The following is a 26,357-nucleotide window of genomic DNA, read 5'->3' as shown; positions in this document are numbered from 1 at the left end:
GGCTGCCTAGCAAACCAAGAGAAGCAAAACTCAGAAGAGATTACACCTCCTCTCTTAAGCCCAAATTGTGTTAAAATACAGTTGATGGGAAAATACCAAGAAAAGCCTTTCCTTTGGGTTACACAGTAAGATTTTCAACATTATCACCTCCCTGCCCTTCATATGAACACAGTGCATTACAATTAAGGAAAAAAAAAAAAGAAAACACACGAAAATTATATGGTTTTAAAGTATTTTCAGTTGCCTAACTTCGTCAATTTCAAATGCAATATGGATACCTGAATTTCCCTAAACATCTGGTCTTGAGCATTCTCAGTTGAGAATGACAGCATTCTCGGTCTGTGATCTTTATAGCAGGGTAAAAAAAGGCCTGACATCAAAAGATGAAGACGCTCAATGAGCCTATTAACACAGCAATCATCTTTGTTATAAGCACACCCTTGAATAATGGTGTTAAACATGAAACAAATGGAGAATATCTTTGTACACATTAACTGAAAAAACAGACACCAGCATTTTGGCTGTGACAGAGCCCTGAGAGTTAGGAACTGCAGTGACAAAGACTAACTAAAAATAAAATAAAAACATGGTTATAGCAGCAGTGTTCTAAACAAATATAGCCAGATTTGCAAAGATCAGTGTTGTAACTAATGCCAGAATTAGACCATAACAGGTGGGTTGTGTCAAAGAAAAGCAAGATGCTATTAATACCAAACAACTCTATAAAAGCCTTTGATGCCTTTGACAAAAACCCTCCCAAATCACAAAAAACCCCCAACATTTCTAGAGAAAGTAACATCACAGACTAGACTACCTCTTTTGGATTCTTGTTATATTAGGAGGGGATGAAGTCAGTTTGATATTCCTAAAAAACTGTACTGAGAAAGACTGTAAGATTTGTATTCGCTGTTATGACAGATGGGTTCTGTCAACGTGAACTTGAAAGTATTAAAAAAACAGTAAATCCTCTCTCCTGAGATGCAGATAAAAGCATTAGAATAAAAAATCAACACCACCCCCCCCCCCACCATGATTCAGCTGCATTACGGGACTAACGTTACTCCAATTTTAAGTGATTAGGTCACTTTTTGGCTGCACAAAGTTGTGTGATTCACCACAAGATGAATGCTCATACAACTATACACAGCAATGCAGCACACAGGTAATAAGAAAACCCCACATTTTACTTATCCTTCAGATAGTGATTCTGCCCAGAGCCAACCACTGTGCTCAATGCAAGCATGAAATGGAGAATATGTGGTATGGTGAAAAAAAAAGTACAGTTTTACACTTTACTTCTGTTGGTGTGCTGTCATTTAACAGTTCACTAACACAGCATAACCACAATTGATATGATATTGATACAGCAATACAAGGCATTTCTGACTTTTTAGACATAAAAATTAAATCAAGCCAAATCACTGAGTTGACTCCCCAACATGGAAGTAGTCAGACCCATGACAGCAGCAGTAAATACCAAGAAAAGGTAGTTCAGTATTGCCATGGGAAGCTAATGTCATTTGCTCTGCTAACAACTTTATGATGAAACTATTTCTAATACATCAACGAGGGTGGAAAAGAAAATGTAAAATGTGTTAAGCATATGAGAAACCAACTTGCGTGGCATCATATGCTTCTTGTCAAACTGTTCCAGGAAGAAAAACACAAGGAATTTTTCACCCATCCACCGATCAGAAACATTTATCTCCTGGGGTTTTTTTGTGAAATTACACCCATTTCAATAATCTGGTTGCTATTTCTGTACGGAAATACGTAAAAACAAAGAATGTATATACATAAACAGAAAGGTAATATACTTTAAAACACAAAATAATGGATCCAATAGCTCAGCAATGTCAGTAACTAGTAGTCACTGAGGTAGCATTTAGCTGCTCGGAATTTTAACTGAAGATTTCAGGTATATTTTTTACTCAGTAGAATAACCCAAATATACTGCATGTTCTGCAATCCTCTGCTACCCACTTCAGTTCTCTGAGCTGCAGACAAGAGAGAAAGGGAACAGACACCACCTTCAGTTACAGCATCCAACCCAGTTACGCAGCTGCAGAATACATACTGAAACAAGGGAAAAAAGCTTCAAGAGGGAGGGAAAAAATAAGCATCACAAACAAAAACCCAGAACTGCATCAAAAATAGCAAGAAAACCCTTCTGCAGCACAACACACAAAGTAGACAGAAATATATCCTGAATTTCTGATAGCAAGAACCAAATATATTCTTGATGCCATAGCTTGGAATAAAACAAGTCTGCACATCACAGAAAGCATTACATCCTTGACTGAAAATCTTAAGTGTTATTTTAAATAATCTGAATGTTATTTCCCCATTTCCTTTCAGCTGATCAGCAGAGTTTTCAATCTGGTCTGTCTGCCATCTCTCAGTCTTCATCCATTTGGTAGGAACCTGAGATATGCTCACACCTTCTATATGACCTTGACCACATTTTCTATAAACTTATGGATAAAAGCATGCTTTAAGACCGTGCAACAGATGCAGGAATGCAAGAAAACGTCAGAAAGAGCTCTGCAGTTGAAAGGAGCAGTTTGTATTCAACACAACAGGATGACCCTTTTTGGCATGCAAGGACGCACTCTGGTGACCAGAGAGTAAGAACTGATTCAGCAGTTCTATGTTCAGCACACTCATTTAAAACTGCTTTCATTGGCAGTTTGTCACCTCCCTGAATTGTCATGAACAGGATACATACGGAATGTCAGGATTTTCCCAGTGGCCAGGATTTAACAGCCTCTTTTATCTTGCTGGCCACAAAGCACACAGATGCTACCCACTTTTGTCCCAACACCTCTATGATAAACATGCAAAATTGTCAACTGAATATGATTGTTGGCATGAAAAAAGCAAAAAAGCTCTAATTTGTAGTAATCCATCTCATCTTATTTTTCACGACCACCTACAGAAAGGTGGGATACCTCTGTAAGTGTACCAGTCTTGGAATGTTTCAAATGCAACTGTGTTCCTTCTTACAAAACAATTATTTTTACTGATAGTCATATGGCAATTTTATGATCCAGCTTTATTAAAAAGACATCCTGCTAAAGTATATCTAAAAACAAAAGCCACAGCACACCTGATAACTCTTGTTTTACAAATGAGAGCACAGCCAAGTAGACTTGACAGTCTGCTACAATAATTTGTCTTTGTAGACGATCTATCATGGATAGAGTGGATTTTCGTCCATCAACCTGTTTGGAATATACAAACACAGAGAACAGGAAATTATTAACAAAGATAATACACAATACTTGTCTAAATCTGGAAAAGTAAAAAACCCCATTTTAACTGCAAGTGGTAGTATTGCTACTAAATTAACTCAGCATTTTGAATTTCGAAACTATGCTAAAATTTCTCAGACAGATCATCACAAGCAAAATCCTACTTAACAGAGAATTTTTACACATATACTATCAGTTATTTTTCCAAAGGTTCTACGAACAGTCAGAACAAACTTAAATTTCATTTAATTATTACGAAATGCATAAGACATGTAATTAAAATATGTTAAGACAGGAAGAGCACAGAAAAGGGCGCATGACAAGTGGCAGGGAAAATACAGTGCCTCAAGAGCAGAGAGTTAAGAACAACAGGTTCAACACTTTTTACCAGGCAAACTAAAAACTGAAGAGAAATGGCTTCTTTTTCTGCTGTGGTTCTGCTGTGTCACACTAGGCAGGCTGCTCACTGGATGCTTCTATACAACTACTTCAACTTGTTCTGAATCTCCATGCTTTATTCTTCCTTTATTATTTAGAATGAAAAATCTAAAAAAGGAAGGAAAATTCCCTAGGAATATGCCTGGCTCATAGCAGTCTGCAGCCTCAACGTCACAACTTTTGAACATTACTAGAGCATGGATGAATTAAAGTTAGCCTGAATTAGACAGGCTACAAGCTTCCTGAAATAATTTTAGTAGGTCACAAATTTTACATATTCAGAAAACAATTACTAACATCAACACAACCTGATGCTTTAGAAGACACCTGAAACTGAGTATTTTAGAACAATTAGGAAATTCAATCAAAATATTTGACTTAATTTCCAAATTTATCTCAACTGCTCTTGACATACCAAGAACCATCTATTTAAGATACAAAGAGGACAGAAGGGAAATTTCCAGAAAAATTTATTCAATACATAAATTATGTTCTTACATTCTTTTTAATTTTATTCTTGATTGTTTCTATAACTCCAGCTTCTTCACTTTCACAAAGTTTCTCTGTAGCCTTTAAGTCATCACATGCCAGTTGCATTTTCTCCTCTTCAAATGTCATCATGGCATTCTATCAAAAACCAAACACATTTGAATGATAAAAATCACAAATACTTTTATTTCTACAAAAGTTGTGGGATAGTAAAATTTTTCATAAAAGCTTGACAATAAAACCTTTTTAAACTGAAGTATTAATACACACACATCAGTACCAATCCTTCTAACACAGAAACACCAAACTAGAAAATTGAGTACTTTCCCGAAATTTCAAGACAAATCAACTCAGAACACACTAAGTGCTAACCTCCATCTTACAGCTTCATACACAGTCAAACTGAATCTACTGTCACACTACTTTAAGCAGAAGAAAAATTCCTATAAATTAATTTCCAATTTTTGTTATGTAAGGCATGATTTGCATCTGTGCAGGTATCTGCTTTTATGTAATTGTTGGGGTTTTAGTTTAGTCTTAGGTTTTCCTGTTAAAGGAATTTTCTCCCATATGCATGTTGCTAGGGGACAAATAGCTGTACTTAAGAAAGACAAAAAGGGGAGTGGGGCGGGCCTGGCTACTCTTTTGTCTACACCTGGGTGTGGGGACAGTTCGCTCTGAGCGTCCGGAGAGAGAAGCTGCAGAGAAAGGAGCTGCTGCTGCTTTCTTTTTGGCCGTTCTTTCTTCCTGCTGGAAACAACGCCGGGACCCCAAAAGCCGCTTTCCCTGCCCTGCTGGAGACCGGGCTGTGGCTGCCCTGCCCCGCTGCTGCTTCGAGCTTTCGCTACGCTGTAGCCCTGCTCGCCCTGCCTGCCTGGGCCTCCGTGGTTTTTTCCCATCTGGATACATCTCGCCTGCCACCCGGGATTTGTGCTCATCCCTGCCGTTTCAGCCTGCTGTTCCTGAGAGCCCGGGATCGGCTGCCCAGGGGTTTGTGAAGCCTTTGTTCCATCCCTTCCCGGGATCCCAGGGCACCGGTGCCGCGTGCTCCCCGAGCTCGCTCCGGAGCGCCCCCTGCAGCCGCGGGGGAACCATCGCACCTGCCCTGCTCACCGGGAGCCGCCAGCGCCCCTGCCGGCTGCGAGCGGAACTGCACCCGAGGGGAAAGGGCCCGACAGCCGAGAAGGCTGGCACTGGGTTTGTGATTGCTGTTACTGCCAGAGTTGTTGTTGTTTTGTTTGACTGGTTATATACATATATATATATAGTAAAGAACTGTTATTCCTATTTCCCACATCTTCGCCTAAAGGCTCTTGATTTCAAAATATAATAACTTGGAGGGAAAAGGGGTTATATCTGCCACTTCAAGGGGGGCCTCTGCCTTCCTTAGCAGACACCTGTCTTTCAAAACCGAGACAGATCTTGGCGCCCAATGTGGGGCCTGAGGGCATTAAGAGATAGAGGTGAAAAAGGAATAACAGTTCCTCGATAACTTTATTTTGTGTGCTGGATATTGGAACCTTGTTAGGCAGCACTATGTGGTCTAGTTTACCCTGGTTTGGGTGGCATGTAGCCGTGGCTATATTCTTCCCCTTTGCAGCTCCTTACTTGAATATGGGTCCTCTGACTAAGGCTACCATTGCTGTTATCCAGCTTGCGTTATGGGTCGAGAAGGTGAGGAATTCATGGGTTTTTAACTTCCTCCGGAATGTGGGCACATGGATAAACAGCTATCACACACTGAGCACATGTTTTTGGGGTTATGTTAACAATGGTACCTTCTGTGAGGAAATGACACCAGGGGAAGTTTTCTCCCAACCCCTCAACCAGTTCTTTGGGCCCACCCCATCAATTTTCGAAGGGTTTAAATTCCCTCTGAATACTAACCATCTGCTGCTGATAGGCCTACTCTATTTAGCATTCAAGGATAAGTTGAGATTGGCTTGGATATCTACCCGGACACCAGCCCCAGAGACTAGAGATCCTGCCCCAGAACCTGACATGGCCCCAGAGAGTAGAGTTCCTACCCCAGAGCCTGATCCTGCCCCAGAGCCTGACACAGCCCCAGACACTAGAGATCCCGCCCCACAGACTGATACTGCCCAACAGTCCACCTCAGAAATGGACTACCCAAAACTGGGTGGGGGTACTGGCAAAAGGGATGCAGGAGATGTGCCAAGAGATGGGTCAGGTGCGCCAGGGGATATGCCAGGAGATGGGTCAGGTGCGCAAGGAGATGTGCCAGGAGATGGGCCAGGTGCGCCAGGAGATATGCCAATTGCTAAGGGAATACACCTCCTCAGCTAGTGAAAAACCCTCTCCCTGCCCCAAAGAGGGTGAGTCCGATGGTGCAGCAGTGGAACCCACGGATGTTACAACCGTCCAGGCTTCAGCTGAACCACAAGGACAACCACAGCCAGCAGCAGTCGCCCCTGTGCAAAGGAGGAAGTATAAGACCAAATCAGTACGACCAGTTAATGATGATGAGCAACCAGGGCCCTCACAACCAGCAGGAGAGCCAGAGCCAGAAGTCATCACTGAGTCCCTGTCGCACGACAGTCTCCGTGCTATGCGAAACGACATTGTGCGAAGGGGGCGTGAGCCTTATACCACCTGGCTGCTTCGGGTTTGGGACCTTATGGGCACAAGTGTGCAACTGGATAGTGGTGAGGCAAGGTATCTGGGATCGTTGACCCAGGACCCAGGTGTGGACCAGATATTTGTGAGGGAGCCAGGGCCTCTCTCTCTTTGGGAGCGGCTCTTAATGAGTGTGAGAGAAAGGTTCATTCACAAAGAAAGAATGCAGGAGTATCATCATAGAATGCAGTGGAAGACACTCGAGCAAGGGATCCAACAGCTAAGAGAGGTGGCAATATTAGAGGTACTCTTTGGGAAGGATGGACAGCATGATAATGACCCCGATAAGGTCAGGTGCACAGGACAGATGATGTGGAACCTGGCAAGGCTAGGGCCATCGCAATACACCACCTTCATTGCAACGATTGATGCTGACAATACCCGAGAAACAGTGGGCTCTGTTGCCAACAGGCTCAGGCATTATGACAGCATGATCAATGGCCCGCTGAAAGCTCATGTCTCTGCTGTGGTCCAGGACCTCAAAGAGGAGATGAAGGAGATGAGGAAGGAAATGAGGGAGGAGATGAGGGAGGAGATGAGGGAGGAGATGAGGGAGGAGATGAGGAGGGTCAGTGTGGCACCAGTGCGAGTCACAGGCCCCCAAGTCAGAGCCCGTCGTCCCCCTGCTAGAGAGAGAGGGTACACCCCACGAGCTGAGCTGTGGTTTTTCCTGTGTGAGCATGGGGAAGACATGAGAAGGTGGGATGGGAAACCCACTTCTGCCCTGGCAGCGCGGGTGCGTGAACTCAAGGAGGGAGGCACTAACCGAGGGGGTTCCGCTAAGGTGAAGGTAGCCTCAGCCTCCCGTGACCGAGCTGCCAGGCATTACAGAAGGGAGGATGATATGTCAGATCCCCTTGAAGGTACCTCGAGCATGTACGCCCAGGGAAAGAATGATAACCAGGGCTAGAGGGGCCCTGCCTCTAGCCAGGAAGAGGCACGGGAGAACCAAGTTTTCTGGACGGTGTGGATCCGATGGCCTGGCACATCAGAGCCACAAAAATATGATGCATTGGTTGATACTGGGGCACAGTGTACTTTAATGCCATCGGGACATGTGGGGGCAGAACCTGTATCCATCGCTGGGGTGACCGGGGGATCACAGCAGTTGACCCTTTTGGAAGCTGAGGTGAGCCTGACTGGGAAGGAGTGGCAAAAGCATCCGATTGTGACCGGCCCAGAGGCCCCGTGTATTCTGGGCATAGACTTCCTCCGGAATGGCTACTACAAAGACCCAAAAGGACTCAGGTGGGCATTTGGGATTGCTGCTGTGGAGGCAGAGGGCATTAGGCAATTGAACACCCTGCCTGGACTATCTGAGAATCCTTCTGCAGTTGGGCTCCTGAAAGTGGAAGAGCAACGAGTGCCAATTGCCACCTCGACAGTGCACCGCCGGCAGTATCGGACAAATCGAGATGCTGTGATCCCCATCCACAAGATGATCCGCGAGCTGGAGAGTCAAGGGGTGGTCAGCAAGACCCACTCACCCTTCAACAGCCCCATCTGGCCTGTGCGCAAGTCTGACGGGGAATGGAGATTGACTGTGGACTATCGTGCCCTGAATGAAGTGACTCCACCGCTGAGCGCTGCCGTGCCAGACATGTTGGAGCTCCAGTACGAGCTGGAGTCCAAAGCAGCAAAGTGGTACGCCACTATTGACATTGCCAATGCATTCTTCTCCATTCCTCTGGCAGCAGAGTGCAGGCCTCAGTTTGCCTTCACCTGGAGGGGCGTGCAGTACACCTGGAACCGACTGCCCCAGGGGTGGAAGCACAGTCCCACCATCTGTCATGGACTGATCCAGACTGCACTAGAAAAGAGTGAGGCTCCAGAACATCTGCAGTACGTTGATGACATCATTGTGTGGGGGAACACCGCAACAGAAGTGTTTGAGAAAGGAGAGAGAATAATTCAAATTCTCCTGCAAGCTGGTTTTGCCATCAAGAAGAGCAAGGTCAAGGGACCTGCCCGAGAGATCCAGTTCCTGGGAGTAAAGTGGCAAGATGGACGACGTCAGATTCCCACTGAGGTCATCAATAAGATCACAGCAATGTCTCCACCAACCAACAAGAAGGAAACACAAGCTTTCCTAGGCGCTATAGGTTTCTGGAGGATGCACATTCCCGAGTACAGCCAGATCGTGAGTCCTCTCTACCTGGTTACCCGCAAGAAGAATGATTTCCACTGGGGCCCTGAACAGCAGCAAGCCTTCACTCAGATCAAACAGGAAATTGCTCACGCCGTAGCCCTTGGCCCAGTCAGGACAGGACCAGAGGTGAAGAACGTGCTCTACTCTGCAGCCGGGAACAATGGTCTGTCCTGGAGCCTCTGGCAGAAGGTGCCTGGTGAGACTCGGGGCCGACCACTGGGATTCTGGAGCCGAAGCTACAGAGGGTCTGAAGCCAACTACACTCCCACAGAGAAGGAAATCCTGGCAGCTTATGAAGGAGTCCAGGCTGCCTCAGAAGTAATCGGCACAGAGGCACAACTCCTCCTGGCACCCCGACTACCGGTGCTGGGGTGGATGTTCAGAGGAAAGGTTCCCTCCACGCATCACGCCACCGACGCTACTTGGAGCAAATGGATTGCCCTCATCACGCAGCGCGCCCGAATTGGAAACCCAAGTCGCCCTGGGATCTTGGAAATAATTACAAACTGGCCGGAAGGTGAGACTTTTGGGTTATCTTCTGAAGAAGAAGAGGAGCAGGTGACACGTGCCGAAGAAGCCCCACCATATAACGAGCTACCAGAGAGTGAAAGACAATACGCCCTCTTCACTGATGGTTCCTGCCGAATTGTAGGCGCTAGCCGGAAATGGAAAGCCGCTGTATGGAGCCCCACACGACAAGTTGCACAGGCTACTGAAGGAGAAGGTGGATCGAGCCAATTTGCTGAGCTCAAAGCTGTCCAATTAGCTCTGGACATAGCTGAAAGAGAGAAGTGGCCAAAGCTCTACCTCTACACTGATTCATGGATGGTAGCCAATGCTCTGTGGGGTTGGCTGGAAAGGTGGAATAAGGCAAACTGGCAGCGCAGAGGAAAACCAATCTGGGCTGCTGAAGAGTGGAAAGACATTGCCACTCGGGTAGAGAAGCTATCCGTGAAGGTCCGTCATGTAGATGCTCACATCCCCAAGAGCCGGGCTAATGAAGAACATCGTAACAACAAACAGGTAGATCAAGCTGCGAAAATAGAGGTGTCCCAGATAGACTTGGATTGGCAACATAAAGGAGAACTGTTCCTAGCTCGATGGGCCCATGATGCCTCAGGCCATCAGGGCAGAGATGCCACCTATAAGTGGGCACGAGACCGAGGGGTGGATCTAACCATGGACAGTATCTCCCAGGTTATCCATGACTGTGAGACATGCGCTGCGATCAAGCAGGCCAAGCGGGTGAAGCCTCTGTGGTACGGTGGGCGATGGTCCAAATACAAGTATGGGGAGGCCTGGCAGATTGATTACATCACACTGCCTCAAACCCGCCAAGGCAAGCGCTATGTGCTCACAATGGTAGAAGCCACCACTGGATGGCTGGAGACCTACCCTGTGCCTCACGCTACTGCCCGGAACACCATCCTGGGCCTGGAAAAGCAAGTCCTTTGGAGGCATGGCACCCCTGAGAGAATCGAGTCTGACAATGGGACTCATTTCAAGAGCAGCCTTATAAACACCTGGGCTAGAGAACATGGCATTGAGTGGGTGTACCACATCCCTTACCATGCACCAGCAGCTGGGAAGGTTGAGCGGTGTAATGGACTGCTTAAAACCACCTTGAAGGCACTGGGTGGGGGGACTTTCAAAAACTGGGAGATGCATTTAGCAAGAGCCACCTGGTTAGTTAACACTCGAGGTTCCACCAGCTGAGCAGGCCCTGCCCAATCTGAACCCCTACAAACAACAGACGGGGGGATAAGGTTCCAGTGGTGCACATGAGAGGTATGCTTGGAAAAACTGTTTGGGTAAAGTCCGCCTTGAGCAAAGACAAACCCATCCATGGGGTTGTTTTTGCTCAGGGACCAGGTTGCACCTGGTGGGTGATGCAAAAGGATGGAGAGACCCGATGCTTACCTCAAGGGGACCTTGTTTTAGGGTGAACTACCCATGGCTCTGTACTTGTATCAGTATCAGCATGTATATTTGTATATAATTTGGGTAATGCATAGATTTATATGGTTAAAAAAGTTAAGTTTCATGTAACATGTTAGTATGGGAAAAAATTCGGGGTGGATAATGTTGGGGTTTTAGTTTAGTCTTAGGTTTTTTTCCTGTTAAAGGAATTTTCTCCCATATGCATGTTGCTAGGGGACAAATAGCTGTACTTAAGAAAGACAAAAAGGGGAGTGGGGCGGGCCTGGCTACTCTTTTGTCTACACCTGGGTGTGGGGACAGTTCGCTCTGAGCGTCCGGAGAGAGAAGCTGCAGAGAAAGGAGCTGCTGCTGCTTTCTTTTTGGCCGTTCTTTCTTCCTGCTGGAAACAACGCCGGGACCCCAAAAGCCGCTTTCCCTGCCCTGCTGGAGACCGGGCTGTGGCTGCCCTGCCCCGCTGCTGCTTCGAGCTTTCGCTACGCTGTAGCCCTGCTTGCCCTGCCTGCCTGGGCCTCCGTGGGGTTCTCCCATCTGGATACATCTCGCCTGCCACCCGGGATTTGCGTCTGTCCCTGCCGTTCCAGCCTGCCGTTTCAGCCTGCTGTTCCTGAGAGTCCGGGATCGGCTGCCCAGCGGTTTGTGAAGCCTTTGTTCCATCCTTCCCGGGATCCCAGGGCACCAGAGCCGCGGGTTTCCCGAGCTCGCTCCGGAGCGCCCCCTGCAGCCGCGGGGGAACCATCGCACCTGCCCTGCTCACCGGGAGCCGCCAGCGCCCCTGCCGGCTGCGAGCGGAACTGCACCCGAGGGGAAAGGGCCTGACAGCCGAGAAGGCTGGCACTGGGTTTGTGATTGCTGTTACTGCCAGAGTTGTTGTTGTTTTGTTTGACTGGTTATATACATATATATATATAGTAAAGAACTGTTATTCCTATTTCCCACATCTTCGCCTAAAGGCTCTTGATTTCAAAATATAATAACTTGGAGGGAAAAGGGGTTATATCTGCCACTTCAAGGGGGGCCTCTGCCTTCCTTAGCAGACACCTGTCTTTCAAAACCGAGACAGTAATTCATCCATGTAAATAACAGGCCTCCAAAGTCAGTAACAACAAACAGCTATTAAATTCTTCAAAATAATAGCCACAGTCCCTACACAGGTAAGAAGAAAAAGAAACCACATCTGACTCCAACTACTGCTGAACCAACCGAAAAAAAAAAATCAGGACAAGCAACTTCTTTTCTTGGAACTTATTAAACAAAAGCTCTGAATGACACAGGCACACCAAGTGCTGCTCCTATATTTAGAACAGCAGCTAAGCAAGATACTTTCAAGATCCTCTGATGCTGCACTGTGGTGTTGCACTGGTTCATCAATTCAGATAAGCAAACCTGAGAGAGTCTCTTTCCTTTCTCCCTGCCACTGACTTAAAAGGAAGCATATGCCCCAGGAGTTTTCCTAAGCAGTGTATTTTTCCATATTGCATACTAAAGAGAATACATATTTATTTCATTCATAAATCACGTATTTCTGACATATTATAATAAATTCTTTCAAAAGAGTATTACCATAGATAATTTCTGGTGAGATCTAAGATTAAGCAGCAAAGTCAGAATAAGGACAGTCTAAAAAACAAGAGCCAAACACTTCCTAATACACCTGCTCAGTTTTTATACATGGCATTATAATTTTTAACACGTTATATACAAAAAAAGCCTTTAACAAACCAAACTTGCTCATTGTGGCTTTTTAGTCAATCAGTATTCTCAGTTCTCATCTATCCAAAATGGAAGCAATGTGAAAGGATTGAATTAACAACTTTCACCCAGAAGTATGGATGGAGAAAGCTTCAATAGCAAAAGTTACCAGAAAAACAGACATTCATGAGTTTTATTTTAATCAAATAAATAAATAAATAACTCCACTGCTCACTTAAGAGAACTTTTTATTATGGGTCTTTTAATGGAACACATAAATATTTAATATATTTGAGGAGCTGAATCGCAGAGCCTTTACTTTCTATTTAAACCACATGAGTAAACAAGCTTTACACAGCATAATGTCTTGTTCTCCACCTATGTTTAATCTAAAAATTTGGAAAAAAATTAGTCTCAGAAAAAGAAACAAATTTAGAGTATTATGAACATGTGCATGCACATACAACCATGAACCCCACAAGATGTATACTCTGTGCTCCCATTTACTCACCAAAAAACTGACAAAACTGGCTCCAAAACTCATTAATGGGCTATGGTTTCTGTAAAGAAAACAAAAAATAGTTACTATATTGTGGTGGTCTATATATCCACTGCTTTTCTTATCCCATATTGTTCCCCCTCACTTTCCCTTGCCCCAAGTCCTGGCCACTCCCTCGGGCTCTCCCTATTGGTTTCTGTACCCCAACTCCGCCCATGTACCGCCCCTGTGATCCGATAAAACCCCCTTGCTCCCCAACCACCAGTCCCTCTGCCTCTGGGGATCACCAGGACATGATGAAACAGTGAAGGTCCTCCAAAGCCCTCATGGAGGGTCCTTTCTCGCCTCCTTCGCCGTCACTCTGCTGTAGAGCTGACAGCCACCGGAGCAAGAGTGCGGGGCCGTCCGAAATGGACTACGGGAGGGCGGAATGGCTGCCCTGCCCTAAGCAGCCCCGCTGAGCTCCCAGGGAAAGCTGCAGCTTGCTAAACTAAACCTAGCACTGCAACACTATATTTGCACATATTTCCTGTAATACAGATCCAAATTGAATTTCTTGAGTTTAGCTTGTATGTTTGTAAATAAATCTTGGTGGGTTTTTTGTATCAAGTTACAAAGATATCTGCAAGACATAATGGAAACAAAAAACCAAAAGCTTCATATCTTTTACTATATTGAATGTATCTTAAAAAAATAATTTTTCAGGTATTAAGATACAGATATTTTAAGAGAAATCACTGCCATCAAAATGCCTTCAGTTCAGGTCAAAAGAAAAAGCTATAGAAAATTTAAAACCTGCCAAAGCTATAGAAAATTAAAAACCTGCCAATTCTACTCCCCTCTTGTGATCCATCACTATGATTTTGTCCTAGCAGAGTGTAGTGGTTTGGTATGCTTGCTAACCCATGACACAGAGAAATGTTACCTGGCTCTATTAAGAGATTCCCATTTCCATCTGCTTCTATGAATTTAAGTTAAGCTACCCACTAAAAAAATGCATCTACTACATAATGAAGTTGTAATACAAGGTGCTTACAAGGCTTATGGTTTTGTATCTGTTTTGTTTCAAGCTCAGAATCCGTATCTTACTACACTGTGCGGAACAGTGTTAAGATGCTTCACCTTTTCTCTTCACAGGGCTATTCCCAAAGGGTGAAATCACAGCTAGATCAAAACATTCAAGCAACCAAAACTTTGATAATGCATCAGACAGGTTTCAAGCTTCAGGACTGCTGTAGTCACACAGACCATGAGGCTACAGTAATGCCACATAGAAGTCTCTTGGAAAAAAAAAAAAAAAAACATTAAAATGTCAGGACCTCAGTGGTACCATTGATTCACGTTGCTCAGTGGTGGGCTGCCAGATTATATAAAAACACAGACTTCCAGAATTTAAGAAGTATAATTTAGGCTACAGAAACATGCAGTGCTACCGTAAAGCACTTAATTTGTTTTCAACTTTATTCTACAAGCATTATATTAAAGCAGAGTTTTAAAACAGCATAGGTACTTGAAAAACATAGAGAAAGAAGTATATTGCTACAACAGAAATTTCCAGTAGTGAACCTGTATCATATAAAACAAGAGTAGAGTTTGGCTGTTTGCGTTTTTTTTAAAAAGAAGTAGTCAGCAATGTTTCCCACACACACACACACCTTTTCTCACTTTGATTTAGCATAAATATCTAAAAGCAAGGCCATGAACAAGAACAATGAGAAGGAAAAACAGGGAAGACAAACAAAGCATGTTGTAACAGGAAAAAACCTTCCCTTTTTATATACATTGCTCAATTCTGGATATTCACCTAAATATAAGATCAATACAACTTGTCATGTTTTTTCATTATTTTTTTCCAAAGGCAAAATAGGTTGGGTGCTTCCCCCTTTGTTAGCTGGCAACAAAGAATAGCTGCCAGTAAATGTCTCTGCTACTCAGTACCTGGACTGTGCTCTCCCAGCAGCTGCGTTACACAGGGCAGCAGCCATCACCCACGCAAATTGCACTTGCTGCAGCTGGCACTTCCAGCATCAACTCCTGCTGCAGAGGGCACGTGGCTCCCTCATAAACCCTTTTTCAACTCATGAGGCATGTGGGACCATTCAGCAGCCAGTCCTACCACCATACTCCCAGCACAACCTTCACCACACGTTTCAAGGTCATGCCTGCATTATCAACACCCAACTGATCTAAAACAGCAGAACAGATCAGCACAACATCACTCTGATCATTTTTATGTCCTTCAGTATGAAGCTGCATTTACATTATATTTCAAGGAAGCTCAGAAACAAACCAAATATTTCATTTTTGTGCTTCATCAGACCTACATACGCAGAACGCAAGCAGCTCTGGGGAGTTAAAAAATGTTAAAATAATGTTAAAAACTGAGGCAGCTAACTACAGTTGAGAGCCAACTGGTCTTTAAAGACTACAAAATAAACTGAAGCAATGAAAATTTGCCCAAATATTCTAACATATATTTGTCTGAGTACAGCTAAGTTCTTCCCCAAGTACATACTTACCTTTTTCAACTGATGTTTCAAAACTGCTTCCACACTTGCACCCTTGACACTCACTGCTACTTTTGTTCCCAATTCATGCCCCATGATCAAATATGAAACAACAACAAAAAAATCAAGAGCCACATCATTATTCCATTCTGAAATTATCAGCAGCTATAACACGAGGTAAATGTCACAGATCAGTTCTTTCTAACTTTCAGTCACTCAATCTATAAAAAGCACTGCCATTACAGCACATATGGGCTGTAGCACAAAAGGACCCTGAAGCAAGAAAACACGATGCATAATATTATCCTATGTCTGGGAGATGCTTCTGCTGAGACCATGGAGTTTGGCAATCAAAACATGAAAACTTTACTGTAGGAGTTCCTCACACAGAGTTTGTGTCATCACTAAAGAAAATAAGGAACACTTCTAGCACATTCCTACATAGTCACTGGGTAGAGACTATAATTGCAGCTTTATGGAAGATCATTTAGTAAGGTAATTTCAGTGTTTAAAATACAATTTTAAACAACAACCATGTTATGTGCTCAGTCATTGTATTATGTTGACTGATAAATTTTTCAACAGTTCAAGGCTGTCTTTCCCTTGAGATCTAGGAAGAAAGTTTGCAATGGCACAGTACCGTCCCAGTAAAAACTGAGGTGTGCCTAATGATTACAGTAGGTTTCTGGGAAAAACACAACCCCACAAAAAGCTCAAGCTCCTTGTAAGTGACCTTCAACTTCAGACATGACTTTTCATCCTTCTCACAGACTCTGAAGTTGTTAGGAAACAAAAAGAAAGAGGCAGAACATGAGAAGGTACTAACAGCAAACCAAGGGCCACATCAATGGTGACAAGAGCTACAGAACCAAATACAAATTAACACTGGGACACTGCACTACCCAAGTTGTCATCACAACTTTGAAAGCAATAACCTCCATTAAGTAAAGAAAAATCGCAAGACTTTTAATTAGCTCGAAGATGAAAGGAAAAAAAGGAAACCAGTCTCCAGACATTTTTAAAACGCAGTTTGCACTTCACCTAGGAAACTAGGACTTAGGAAGTATCTTTTTTATAAGAAACTATGTTATTAACACCATTACTTCAAGATTCCACAGTAAAAGGTTCCTATGTATCAATGAAGTTGGCATGTGTAACTAAACTTAAGTCAAAAACTCACAGAGTACTGAAGTAGAACTTCCTTCCAGACGTATAAACCAGCATTACACAAGACATCACTTCTCTCAATAAACCCTGATTGATTTGCCTCATTTCACAGCATATCTTTAAGGTATTAACTCGATTTCAGAAGAAAGGTGTTTGCTATGCCCCATTTTCACATATGATGATAACATTCAGAGGTTTCAAGCCTTGGTTTAATAATGCTGAGATAATACAGCCCAGTTTCACAATAAAAAATACATCAGAACTGAAGCACACAGAAAACAAAAATATCAATTACTTCTTCGTATTTTCTTTTATTTCTACAGCTATTTCCAGGGCAGCATTTCACTTCTTAACATCAGCTTCTAAAGCTACTATGGCCTAGCTCAGGTTTAAATTTAGAGTAACGTAATTAACTTGCCAACATTTCCTCACTGTTTTTCTAGGCATTTCTACTTTAACCACAGTCCTCTACAATTTCAGTCATCATGCTGAGAGTGATGCTCAAGTTGAAACAAAACAAATTAATTTTGTCCACAAAGTGGGAGAATAAAACAAAATTACATAATTCATCTAAATTCACAGATAAATATAGAAGGAGCAATTGAATATTTTAAAACAAGGCAGAAAAATATGTAAATAGAAAGGTAAGGAATTTCCTGCAACAACATACAAATCCTTTGGCCATTATTCCATCACAGATTATTCTAAAATGTGCTCTAAAAATTGTTTGTGAGACTACAAACATGACAGATGCACATAAGTACACCCCTCATCCAGTACTGGTATATGGAATACCCATGGTAATAGAAGTGTCATGGAAGCATTACAGTATTAAATCACACTGAGAACTGCAAATATCGGATCTAGGTTTAGTTTACATTTCATAATCAGCCCAAATTTGTTTTGTTAAATGAACCCTCAGCATACATTTCTATTTTCACTAGAAATACACAACTAAGAGAGAAATTCAGGAATACAGAAATAATTCTGTGGCCCTGTTCTACCCAGTTTTTATCCAATTTGTTTTGTCCTTCTGCAAATTATTTTGATTGTTTTGCCCTAACTGTGAACTTTAGATGCACAGCACCAAAACACTGGAGATTAGGAGAAGTATTTTCAATTGCATCTTTACTTTGAAAACTAGTCACAAAGGTGAGAGACAAGCCAGTTATAACCTATGAGCAGATCTGTACTAACTCTCCACTTGCACTCTCTTAATCTGTAAGAATTGGGGACTTTAGCAAAACCTCTTTCTCCAACCTGACCAAAATTACTTTCCACAACAAACTATGGCAGCTTAACTGACATCATGTAACTTCTTTAACAACTCAGAGTTAACATCTCCTGAAGTAATTTAAAACAAAAACTTCTCTATCCTATCACAACAGCCTGAAATATTTTACTAGAAACAGCCGATCAAAGAGTGGGTGCACTAACAAGAGTAAAAAGTCTTTACAGAATTTGTATCATTCACAGAGTTAATTTGTTTGGTGTTAAAATAAGATCTGCTTACTATCACACCTCTTCTGCCATCTCCACCAAATCTGACTTCTAATCTCTGAGTTATAAACCCAGATTTCAGTTTAGCTTTCTGTCATCGTCCCTTGGACTTCTAGCCACCAGATACTGCTCCATATGACAAACAGATCTCTCAACCTCCTTCCACCCTTTCTACCACTTCTTCTAGCAACACCACCTGTCTCTGTCATGAAGGCCACAAAACTAAGTATCACACTCAATGTGATCATCTCTGTGTACCCAGCTCTTGGAAGATTTAAACTGCAGAATGCTTCAAATATTTCTAATCAATCCACATAGCTGGAAAACTGATGCTGGTTCTTTGTGCATCGCTATTCCTATTACTCTGCCTTAGCCTTGAGAAATGAAATCTTACCTCACTGAGGTACACATCGAGAATATTGCTACTAAAAATCACTTCCCTCGTAAATAACTCCCCTTTCTATACATCCACCTAGCAGCAGCTCCTCTGCCTATCGCTGCACAAACAAAAGCAAACAACAATCAGGTTGCTAGCAGGGCACTCACGATTTATTCTCACACTGCCAATCCAGATGTTATCATCCTTCGCCCAACCAGATGACGTCACCTCCCGCTCTGCTGGCCTTATCTTTAGAGAAGCTACTGCAGCATCTCCTAAATCACTTAATTTTTGCTCTTCTGGTTTCTTTGCTGAGCCACATAAGCAAGAATTTCAGCAGTGATTAGACAGCCCATACATGGGCCATAATCTACCTACTGATCAATGCTGGCTTAATGTCACCTTCTCTCAACATGCACTTGGGTCAAAAGTATTTTGAGCCACAGACAGCATTTTAAATTGGTAATATGAGGTTCAAATGGCTATCCATAATGGAATTCTGCTCCATTACTAAGTTTGTGTGTCTGTTAATACACATAATGTAACACGTCAACTTTAAATTTAGGTTTTATAAGCAACCATAGTAAGCTTTTTTCTCATTTATTCCTGCTTCCAATTCTTCTCCATGTTCTGCTTTACCCCAGCAGGTTGTACAGCATGGCTTTCTACACTGGCCCCATTGTTTAAATCTTTACACATTTTGTCTTAGAATCACATTTATCTATATAATCTTCAATTTCTTCTGTGGATATGACCTTATTTTATACATTTTACTTGTCATCTCGTACCATTTCTCTTTCCATTCAGATGGAAGTTGGAAACTTTACCAAACCTTCTCAGATGTTAGAGTCATTCATGCAGAGTCAAATGTTCCTTTGGTAGGAGACAGAAGATTGTTGGATTTCTTGTGAGATAATAGCCCTGATCTCATTATTTATGCCCTGGCAGCCAGGAAGGCAAACCATGTGTCCTGGGGTGCATCAGGCATAGAGTTGCCATCCAGTCAAAGGCACCACAATGTAAGAAAGATGCAAAGCCATCAGAGAGCATCCAATGGAGGGCCACAAAGTGGTGAAGGGCCTTGAGAGGAAGCCATATGAAGAGTGGTTGAGGTCACTTGGCTCGTCCAGGCTGGAGGAGACAGAGAGGAGACCTCACTGCAGCCTACAACTTCCTTGTATGGGGAAGAGGAGGGGCAGGCACTGATCTCTCTCACACCCAGTGACAGGATTCAAGGGAACGGCACAAAGCTGTGTCAGGGGCGGTTTAGGATGGGAAAAGGTTTTTCACCCAGAGGGTGTTTGAGCACAGGAACTGGCTCCCCAGGGAATTGGTTACAGCACCAAGCCTGCCAGAGTTTAAGAAGCGTCTGGACAATGACCACAGGCACATGGTGTGATTCTTGGAGTTGTCCTGTGCAGGGCCAGGAGTTGAACTCATTGATCCTGAGGGGTCCCTTCTAACTCAGGGTTTCTATGATTCAACAATTTATGTTCTGAGTCAACACTCAGCAAAAAACTCCTGGTTTTATTTAATACAGTCTTCCCTCCTCTTAGCTGGAGGAAGTTTTAAAATAATTTTTGAATTGCAAATGCTCTTAAGAAGTGAAGAATCAGCAAAAAAAGAGTTATTTTGACAGTTTCTTTCCTTCTTATATACTTAGAAATCCACAAAGCTACAAGGGGAAAAAGAAAACTCCAGATCCAGCTTTCCTGCTAGTGTCAGGGGGTTCACCAAAGCAATACCATCCTGCTGCCTGAGGGCTCCCTCTCCACTGCTTATGTCCTTGGTTAACCTCTATCTCTCTTGCAGCTTCCACAGGTACTCAATAAACTGATGAGAACTAGGATGGAGTCAGCATTGTTCAAGCTGAATAGAAAGATTGGTATCTGACAGTTTCAAATATGAGTTAGCACTGAGGGAACCTAACAAGGCAACAAGCATTAAAGACAGTGGTGCTATCTTGTACAGATCTATGAAAATACCACATCCATTGGTATTTGATTCATGTTCAGAATGTTATCACCACTATTAAGTAGAGGATCTGGACTTCTAAAAAAATAAACTCGTGAAAAAGCATATGCAGATATAGATGCTACATGTAGATGATTCTTCAAACCCTACTATCTTCCCTCAAGTATAGCAACAAAAATACTCCCAAACAACACCTGACAAATCATTAAGTGCTTTAGTGTGATAGTCAATGCAGTTCCAACTACATGTTGTATCTGGCACACAACTGAATATTCATCTGACTTCTTCAGATTCTCTGTAGAATATATATTCTTTATACACGAGCTCTAACCACTGGAAGACAAAATACCACTCTCCCACGGCCATTATGTACAGACATAATGGTTCTGTGGCACATAGGCAAGACTTCACTGGTGTGGATATACAACTGAAACACAGCTGCAATGCCAGCCCTGGTTTCCTCAAGGACTGCATTATGACCAGCTTTCAAATATAACTAATTTTAGGCTCAGGTCAGCTTTCTGGAAGATGCAAAAATGCAGAAGAGCAAACAAAAATACATCCTGCCAGTTTTGGAGACAAGGCTGCCTACTGTCCCATAAAGACAGAAGCATTGATTTGAATTCTTCACAAGATCTTTCAGGAGGCAAATGAATTAAAAATTGAAGTAACAAAAAGCAGAATCAAAACCAGTAGTTTCTAAGAAATGGTTTTAAGTAGTTAAGTGATGTGGCTACCAAAAAGGAAGTTCTGCTAAGTTTCTCCATTCTTCATTTCTACAATTCATTAATAACTGTTAAGCTTCTGAAACAGAGCTAAACTACCTGCATAGGCAGTAGTCTAGAATTAACACTTTCTACAAGAAAGGTCACTTGAAATACAGACAACACACACATCAAATTAAAAAAAGCTGCATTCCTTCAGACATCTTTGACCTCTAATACCACAAATTACAAACATCTATATTAAATTATGGCAAGCTTCTAAACCTTCCTCATTCGGCTTACCAGCCCCATTTAGGATGGGTTCTATTTCATAATTCCAAGCATACATCTACAAAAACATACTCATTAAGACTGCATGCAAAGACACATATGATGCTTAAGTCCTTGCAAAAAGAACACATTCAAGACAAGCATAGAACCAAATACTATTAGGAAAAAACAAGTGGACCTCACTGCACGTGTCTCCAGAATTCAGGTTTATAGGAAGTTGAGCATACATTGCTGTATCTTCTCTCCTATATGAAATGCAAATTTTCAACATACAGTTAATCTGCAATTCAATAAGGGTTTATTAGTTCACAGCAAGAGGAAGCCTGCTACAAATTTTGGGATGAAGGACAAAGTTTTTAAATGACTGAAAATCTCCAGCCCGAGACAGCAACTATCCATTTATGAACCACAAACTATTAATCTTAGGAAGGGACTCCTATTTACTCCTTGCAGGTGGTGTTTAAAAGCCAGGATCAAAAAGTACACTAAACTCAGAGGCACTTCTTGATAAAATCAAAGAAAACTTGCCAATCTTTTTTGCACCTGGCAAAAAGATTGGCAAGTTTCTGCATTCAAGATAAAACCTTCTAGATTACCAAGAGAACAGTTTGCAGAAGGAATCATTATTCACCCTTTCAAGGGAGGATTAAACTGCATTTTGAGAACAGGAATCTTAACAATTTTATTCCCTAGCATTACTTTAAAATGTAAGAAGCATCACATATTTAGAATTCCTAGACTACTTTCAGATTCACACTACTGAGAGAAAGCAATGGCAGAGCACAAGCAGAAGTGGAGGAGAGGAAACCTCACTGAGTGTTCCTTAACTGGCACCTTAAAAAAATTACACAACACAAAAGCAAGCAACCAAAACCAACAGGTTCCTTAGATACACAGAACAACTGAGGCCTTCAAAAGAAAGAAATATTCAAGAAGTAACTCATAGGGTACAACTTCACATGGCATAGACATGGCAATTACAGACAGGGTTAAGTGGTGGTCTTGGCAGTGGTGGGTTAAGAGCTGGACTTCATGCTTATGCATGTGAGGAATGCAGAATTGGACGTTGCTTGTCACCTGCAATATTCCACACAACAGTACTTTGCGTTACACAGCAGTATATACTAGAGACAAAATGACACATTTAATATTAACTTGTTGCATGTACACAATAAAGTTGTTATTCCATTGTGATTATTAAGGGGAATGTTCTTAATCTGTCTTACTCCCTGCACTCTACTTCCAACCCTCCTTTCTGTAAACAAGATTTTAAATACATAAGTACACCATCACTATGAAGTTCTATTTTAAGTCAAACAAAGTCTTTTTTAATCATACAGACAACAGCATTATAGCGCAGATTAATTATTTAGAACGTATGCGCAATTAGAGCAGCTCAAGCTTGAGTGGAAGACATTAGTCCTAAGAAAAGAAGCAAGGACAGGTAGGGGCAACCTTTTCTTTAAGCCTGACTTACACAGCTGCACTAATGCCATTCCTACCAGATGCCTACTTAACGCAGAAACCTAGACATGATGTATGTGGGGATTATGAACGTAATCTTACAGCCCACAGATAATCACAGCAGCACTCACAGACCTTTCGTTGCTATCCATTTTGTAGGCTAAAGACCACATCAGACCACACACGAGCACCGGAGCGAAAACCCCCCAGGACACATCTTCAGCCACACATGTGTGTTTACACATTCACGACAGCCAAATGCAGCCAGTGCTACCGAGGGACCCCTGCTCAGCCCTTCTCTGCCCCTCCAACAGGGCGCCAGACACCCCCACAGCAGCGCACCACATACCACCCCCGAGCCCTTGTGGCCAAGAAGGCCAACAGAATCCTGGAATGCATCAGGGAGAGCATTGCCAGAGGCTGAGGAATGGGATCCTGCCCCTCAGCCCTGGCGAAGTCACATCTGAAGTGCTGTGTCCAGTTCTATGTTCCTGAGTACAAAGGAGCTATGGAGCACCTGAAGCGGGTCCAACAGAGAGCAATGAGGATGACTGAGGGACTGGAACATCTCTTATGAGGAAAGGCTGAGGGAGTTGGGCCTGTTCAGCCTCGAGAAGATATGAGAGGGGACCTCATCAATGTGTATAAATACCTAAACGGGGGTGTCAAGAGGATGGAGCCAGGCTCCTCTCGGTAGTACCAACCAGGAAGACAAGAGACAACGGGCAGAAACTGATGCACAGGAAGTTCCACCTGAACGTGAGGAAGAAATTCTTTACTGTGTGGGTGACCCTGCACAGGAACAGACTGCTCAGAGCGCTTGGGGAGTCTCCCTCACCGGACACAGTCAAGAACGGTCGGGGGACTACCCTGTGCCATGTGCTCTAGGATGACCCTGCTTGAGCTGGGTGGTTGGACCAGATGACCCACTGCGGTCCCTTCCAACCTGACCCATTCTGTGATTCTGTGAAACACGCGTGTCCCTTCCCCATGAGAGCGCTGACCGAGGCAGCGCCCGGCAGCACGGACCCTCCCCGCTCCGAGGGACCGGGCAGGGCGAGGCTGCCCGCGCCAGGGCCCCGCCGCCCGCTCACCTCCCGCCCCCGGGGGCGGAGGGGCCGCGCCGCGGGAAGGGGCCCGGGGAGCGGGCGGCGGAGGGGCGGCCGGGACTGACCTGTATTTCTTGAAGAGCTGGTCGGACTCGCGGAAGCCGTTGTTCAGCAGCATGTTGATGCCGGCCAGCGCCAATTCCGAATCCTCGATGGGCAGCGGCGCTTCCCCGTCCTCCCGCTGCTCCGAGCCGGCCATGACGATGAGGAGACAGCGGGACCCAGCCGACTCTCCCCTACCTTCCTACCTACGTATGTATGTATGTATGTACCTACCTACCTACCTACCCAACTGCCTACCCGCCCACCCCTTCCCGGGCAGCTTGGTGCTGCCTCGGCGCACCTGCGGGAGGAGCCGGGAGCGCCCGGTGCCCGCGGAGGCGCGAACTCGGTGCTGCCGCAGCCGCTCCGCGCCCGCAAACGCTCCGAAAGCGGCGGCGCCTGCCCCGCGCCCCAGTGCGCAGGCGCCGCCGAGAGAGCGCGCAGGCGCGGGGCCGGCGCCGGGCGAGGGGCTGGGGCCGCAGTGGCGGCGGGGCGGCTGTGCCGCTGTGCCGGTGGCGGGGCTGCGCTGGCGCCCCTGCCCGCGGAGCCCTCAGGCGCCTTCCGCGGAATCACAGAATTTCGTGTTTTAGAAGAGATCCACGAGGATCTTCGAGTTCAACTCCTGTCCCTGCACAGACAGTCCAGAAACCTCATTATGCGCCTTCCGATCACTGTCCAAACGCTTCTTGAACTCTGGCAGGCTTGGTGCTGTGACCACTTCCCTGGAGAGCCTGTTCCAGTGCTCAAACACCCTCTGGGTGAAGAACCTTTCCGCAGAATCACAGAATGAACTAGGTTGGAAAAGACCTTTGAGAGCATCAAGTTCGACCTATGACCTAACACCTCATAAACTAAACCCTGGCACTGAGTGCCACGTCCAGGGACAGTGACTCCTCCACCTTCCTGGGCAAACAATTCCAGTGCCCAATCACTCTTTCAGTGAAGAATTTTTTATTTATAATACCCAACCTAAACCTCCCTTGATACAGCTTCATTCCCTTGAGTCCTGTCACTGATCATGAGAGAGAAGAGACCAGTGTCTGCCCCTCCACTTCCCCTCATGAGGATGTTGAACACTGCAGTGAGGTCACCCTTCAGTCTCCTCCAGGCTGAACAAGCCAAGTGACTTCAGCTGCTCCTCATATGGCTTCTCCTTCAGACCCTTTACCATCTTTGTTGCCCTCCTCTGGACACTCTCTAAAAGGTTAATGTGTTTTATATATTATGGTGCCCGAAACTGCACACAGCACTGGAGGTGAGGCCGCCCCAGTGCAGAGCAGAGTGGGACGATCCCCTCCCTTGCCCGGCTGGCAGTGCTCTGCCAGATGCACCACAGGACATGGCTGGCCTTCCTGGCTGCCAGCGCAGTGCTAACCCTGCCTGCCATACCCCCAGCTCTGGGGACAGCACAACGAGCACCAGTGGGAGAGAGGCAGGGACTGACGCCCGGCTTAGGGGAGTCCATGTGGGGAGCTGCCTCTGCCTCCATGTGCCACCTTCTGTCCCCATCCTCACACCTCACCTTGCTGTGCTGGTGGGCACTGCACAGGTGCAGGTGGCTGCAACCCACCCTCCCACACTTACGTGGGTTCTCCGCAGTCCTGTGGCTTCTTGCAAAACCTGCTGGGGCTTTTCATGGGTGGGATGTGGCAGCTGGGGCTGCAGCTGTGCCTAGAGTGTGAAGAAGAGAAGTCCAAAGTCCTCCTCTGATAACGCAGCTTTCTCTTTCCAGAGAATTGATTTTTTTTTCATTTTGTTAGTGATTTTATTCAGTGACTGCAGTCACTAGAACAGAGACTAAAAATTGCTCTTTTATACAATGGTGACATTGTGACCTCCCCAGTGCACATCTGGGAAACAAGGGTTTCTAGGAATTTGCACCCTATCTCTTGACACATACCTTCATGATTAGCATTGTGAACTTATCTGTGATGCTGGCAGCAAAAATCAGCATTAGCAAGTTTGGTTCAGGTACAAGCTAGTCTGGCAGGTATTTCCAAGCACAGGATGGGTGAGCAAATACACTTGTGTAAATGTATCTATTCCAACCCAAAATGGCCAAGTACCTGGACACTGAAAATACATCCACGTTGTTTTCATCCTTCTTTGCAAGAAGAAGCTTTC

General features: G+C 44.4%; 1 protein-coding gene across 1 annotated transcript in view; it reads right to left on the bottom strand.

Annotated features, from left to right (window-relative positions):
* The window catches only part of TTC39C (tetratricopeptide repeat domain 39C), a 45,243-nt gene extending 20,625 nt beyond the window's left edge, over nt 1–24,618 (bottom strand). The window contains exons 1-4 of the mRNA XM_048289414.1: nt 24,257–24,618; nt 13,109–13,157; nt 4,191–4,319; nt 3,110–3,224 (exon numbers count right to left, since the gene is read on the bottom strand). Of these exons, the coding sequence (XP_048145371.1) occupies nt 3,110–3,224; nt 4,191–4,319; nt 13,109–13,157; nt 24,257–24,390 (427 nt within the window). The 5' untranslated portion in view covers nt 24,391–24,618. The remainder of the gene's footprint in view (nt 1–3,109; nt 3,225–4,190; nt 4,320–13,108; nt 13,158–24,256) is intronic.
* Nucleotides 24,619–26,357: the final 1,739 nt, after the last annotated feature.

Source organism: Corvus hawaiiensis, chromosome 30 (genome assembly GCF_020740725.1).
Source record: "Corvus hawaiiensis isolate bCorHaw1 chromosome 30, bCorHaw1.pri.cur, whole genome shotgun sequence".
Classification (NCBI taxonomy): domain Eukaryota; kingdom Metazoa; phylum Chordata; class Aves; order Passeriformes; family Corvidae; genus Corvus; species Corvus hawaiiensis.
This window is presented reverse-complemented; position numbering and strand designations above follow the sequence as displayed.